This window comes from Cannabis sativa, unplaced genomic scaffold (genome assembly GCF_029168945.1).
Source record: "Cannabis sativa cultivar Pink pepper isolate KNU-18-1 unplaced genomic scaffold, ASM2916894v1 Contig3, whole genome shotgun sequence".
NCBI classification, from domain to species: domain Eukaryota; kingdom Viridiplantae; phylum Streptophyta; class Magnoliopsida; order Rosales; family Cannabaceae; genus Cannabis; species Cannabis sativa.
Window position 1 is genome coordinate 5,065,856 of NW_026870039.1, and position 3,889 is coordinate 5,069,744.

A 3,889-nucleotide genomic window follows, 5' to 3' on the forward strand; every position below is an offset into this window, starting at 1 on the left:
GTTTGTCGGTTTGGCGGTTTCTATGTTTGTCAGTTTGTCCATTTGTTGTCAGACTGTCCTTTTCTCCATTTGTCATTTTGTTGGTTTGTCCTTTTGTTGTCAAATTGTCCTTCTGTATGTTTGTTTGCTTGTAAGCCCAATGGCTCACATGGGCCACACCCAATCCATGCTTTTTGGGTCATACCCATATTCGAATGTCCAACCCACAATAAAGCTTGATTTTAAAGTGTAATGTTAGGGTTGACGCGTGGAGGAAGAAGAACGTTAAGTTTCCCAACTAACCCACAAAAATAGCGATCTTCCCTAGCATAGCGGAGCGAGAATATCAACCCTCTGAGTCATACGCTAATGGGAGGACGCTCATCTAGGAACGAACCTAAAAGATGACGCTCATCCCTGGAGAAGTGGGGGAAGACCGTTTCTCTAGGGATGGACCACGTTTCAAGAGGTAGCCGTTTTCCTAAGATAATAAATAGGCCCACACTGGGACTGAGTGGGGGAGCATAGACGAATATTCACTCTCTCTCTCTCTCTATAGTTTTACTACCAAACTTATTATTTCTCTACGATCTGACATACTCTTTCTCATTCCGGTGAGCGAGGTTTGACCGCGGATCACCACATAACCATAAACACAGGAAGTATTCATTTACATTTCTTGTTTTCTTTTCTACTTCGCACTATAAATTTACTGACTTGACCGTCGGAGTGCCTTCGGCCGGCACCACCCCGGTGTCCCAAGGTTTCACGGTCATCCTTTGTCTTTGTTCCGCAGGTTGTCGGTGCCCACAAACGCTCATTCCGATCATTGTAGATTTTAGCATCTACATATCCTACCTCATGTAAATGGCTATGTATAGAGCCATCCTTTTCATTGTAAGGACATCAGAAAAGCTTTCTACTAAATAAATTTCTAGTGTTCTTCTCTCAAAATGGTCTTCCAAATTTTCTTTAAGAGATTTCTGAAGTAGTGATAGTGTGCATTATGGGTCGTACTGAATAGATATTACTGTTATGAGTTAGGCATCACTCAAGTGTAGGTAACTAAGCAATCTATCTTTCATAATCGTAAGTCACGTTGCAGATTCGTAAGTCGTGCTGATTCTTGTGAAAACATTGCTTAAGTTGTCTTTATATTTGATGATGCTTAGCTTATAGCAAGAACCCTAATAGTATTAGAGCAATGTATATATCTTATACATGTTAGTTATTTGTTAGAAAAGTTAATAATTTTATGATACAAAATTTGTATATAATATAGAATACTATAATATATATAATAATTAGATAATAATTAAGTTTGTGTTCTATAACAATTATTACAATTTAATAATATAATACTATCAACTAAGTTTTCATTTTATTTGATTATTAAAAGTATATAATTGTAATTAGACAATATGTGTATTTATAGAATTAAGGAGGTGACTTAGCTTCATAATCCTACTTAGACTGAATTTGCTTATCAAATGCTTCAATTAACTGGAAAATCACACACTTCTGCTTCAACTCGACTTTATCCACAGAGATTCTAAGCTCATTAATTATTCATCACTAGTAATATGGGTTAACTAAATCAAAAAACTATTCAATTTATTTATAGCGTTGTCTTTATATATCTCTTAGATATGTCAAGGTTTGTTGGAGAAGCTCTTACATGTCAATATAATACCTTAATACTTTAATTATGATAGAACATATTATCTTGTGACTTTTTCTTTAGAGTTTCTTAATACAACTTTTCTTGAGAAATGTATTAATAAAAGATGTACTATCAACAAAGTGAAATGATCAATCTCCAGTCGCCTAATTTTTTTTTTACTGGGTAGTGTTTGATTTGAGAATTATTATTATGAAATTGGGGTTCAAACCCGACAATAATTTAAATGTTTGGAGCGACTGTTTAGTATAATTTTATGTTCTATGCCCATCTTCTACTAGTTGAACATAATCTACTCTACAAACTAGTGTTGAGAAGGGAGAATTTATTGAATGATTTCGATGATAAAATTGAACAAAATAAATAAGAATGGTAAGCTATCATGTTCCAGCTAAGTTTCATGTAAACATTGCAAGGATGAGGATGACATTCTCATTTATTTGGCAAGATGTTGTTCTTATTAAGAGACATTGGTAAAATAAAAAACTTTAAAAGATTGTGGGGGCCTTTCTTTGGGTGGATATACATTACAATCATTTGTGAGTAAAATTGTAATGAAGTTTGAAGAACATGGGTTTGGAATATGAACATCTTATTTCATTTCAACATCACTATCTACAATCGAAACAAATAGAAATAACCCAGGTGGTACCAAACTAAAGTTTCAAGACAAACAAGATTTACTAAATTGAGGGCAAATGTGTCATTGAGTTGGATAGTACAGCAGGACAATGGACTCGAAAGTATACAATATAAATACACAATACAGACATAGATCTAGTTTGGTAAAGTTGTAAATAGATAAAAGAATAGTGGCATTTTTCACCTTCAATCTTTATATAAAGGCCAATTGCCACATTCTCAAGTATTCAGACCAAAAACTTCAAAATTTCAACTTCAACAAAGACAGCAACAACCAACCATGGCTATGGCTTTTAAGATGGTACCTTTTTCTTTATAACTCTTTAAAAATCTTTTTTTTTCTTGGGTATTTTGAATTTTTAAGTTGTGTAATATGGGTTTTGCTGATCTAATTGTTCTGTATATATATTTACCATGATGATGGTTTTAACCTTAGGCGACAACTGGAATGTGGGTAACCGATGAGTGCAAGAACTCATTCATGGAGATGAAATGGAAGAAGGTACACAGGTACATAGTGTTCAAGATCGAAGAGAAATCAAGGCTCGTCACCGTCGACAAGGTGGGTGGTCCAGGCGAGAGCTACGATGACTTAGCTGCATCTTTGCCTACCGATGACTGTAGATATGCCGTGTTTGACTTCGATTTTGTAACTGTCGACAATTGCCGGAAGAGCAAAATCTTCTTTATTGCTTGGTATGTTCTCTCACTACTTTTTTTTCAAATATCTTATCTCCAACATGTGGTACTTGTCAGGGCTTCTTAATTTTGTACAGATTTTGAAAACCATGATTGTTTACCGTGCTTTCCAATTGCGTTTGGTGATGTGTGGGTATCTCAAATTATGCTCAATTCACTTTTTATAGAACAAATATAGAATCGTTGAGTAATATTATGTTGGCTTGTTTGGATTCTCAGGTCTCCAACAGCTTCAAGGATTAGAGCAAAAATGCTCTATGCAACCTCTAAAGCTGGGCTGAGAAGAGCTCTAGATGGAGTCCACTATGAAGTTCAGGCTACTGATCCCACTGAGATGGCAATGGATGTGATTCAGGACAGGGCAAACTAGATTGAAATTATACAAAGCTTATAATCTTATGTTGCTTCTTACCTCTGCTTAATTAATAATTCCATACAAGGGCTATGCTTTTATCCATTTTTCTTGTTACTTTTGTACCCTTTTCAAAGAGTTTTGGTACTAATGTAAGTTAATTTCTCTAATCTTGTAATAAGAAGTAAATTATCATGCTTAAGTGTGCTTTATGTAATTACTAATTACAAAGCACCTTTTTCATGTAACTATCTCTTTGACACTAACACGTGAATTAGTGTAAACTTTTATGCTTCTTAAAAAGATATATAGTTTCAGCCATTTCTATTCATCTTGAACTCATTCCAATTCAGTTGTGACTTGTGATTAGTCAAGCTCTTGGAGTTATCTAAGCTTTTTCAGAGATGATAGAGAAGAATGTGAACACATCCTTCATTTTAAGATCATCATAAATCCTTGTCTGTCCCTTAATGGAACCCTTGAGTTAATGATAATAAATGGGTTTTAAAAGCCCTGATTTAATTTTGCATAAAAAT

The 3,889-nt window shown here is 34.5% G+C and overlaps 1 protein-coding gene across 1 annotated transcript; it reads left to right on the top strand.

Moving 5' to 3' along the window:
• Window positions 1-2,442: 2,442 nt before the first annotated feature.
• On the top strand, window positions 2,443-3,684 carry LOC115704651 (actin-depolymerizing factor 5). The gene is made up of 3 exons (XM_030631854.2): window positions 2,443-2,603; window positions 2,739-2,998; window positions 3,221-3,684. The coding sequence occupies exons 1-3, from the start codon at window positions 2,583-2,585 to the stop codon at window positions 3,369-3,371; spliced, it is 432 nt and encodes a 143-aa protein (XP_030487714.1). The 5' UTR covers window positions 2,443-2,582; the 3' UTR covers window positions 3,372-3,684.
• Window positions 3,685-3,889: the final 205 nt, after the last annotated feature.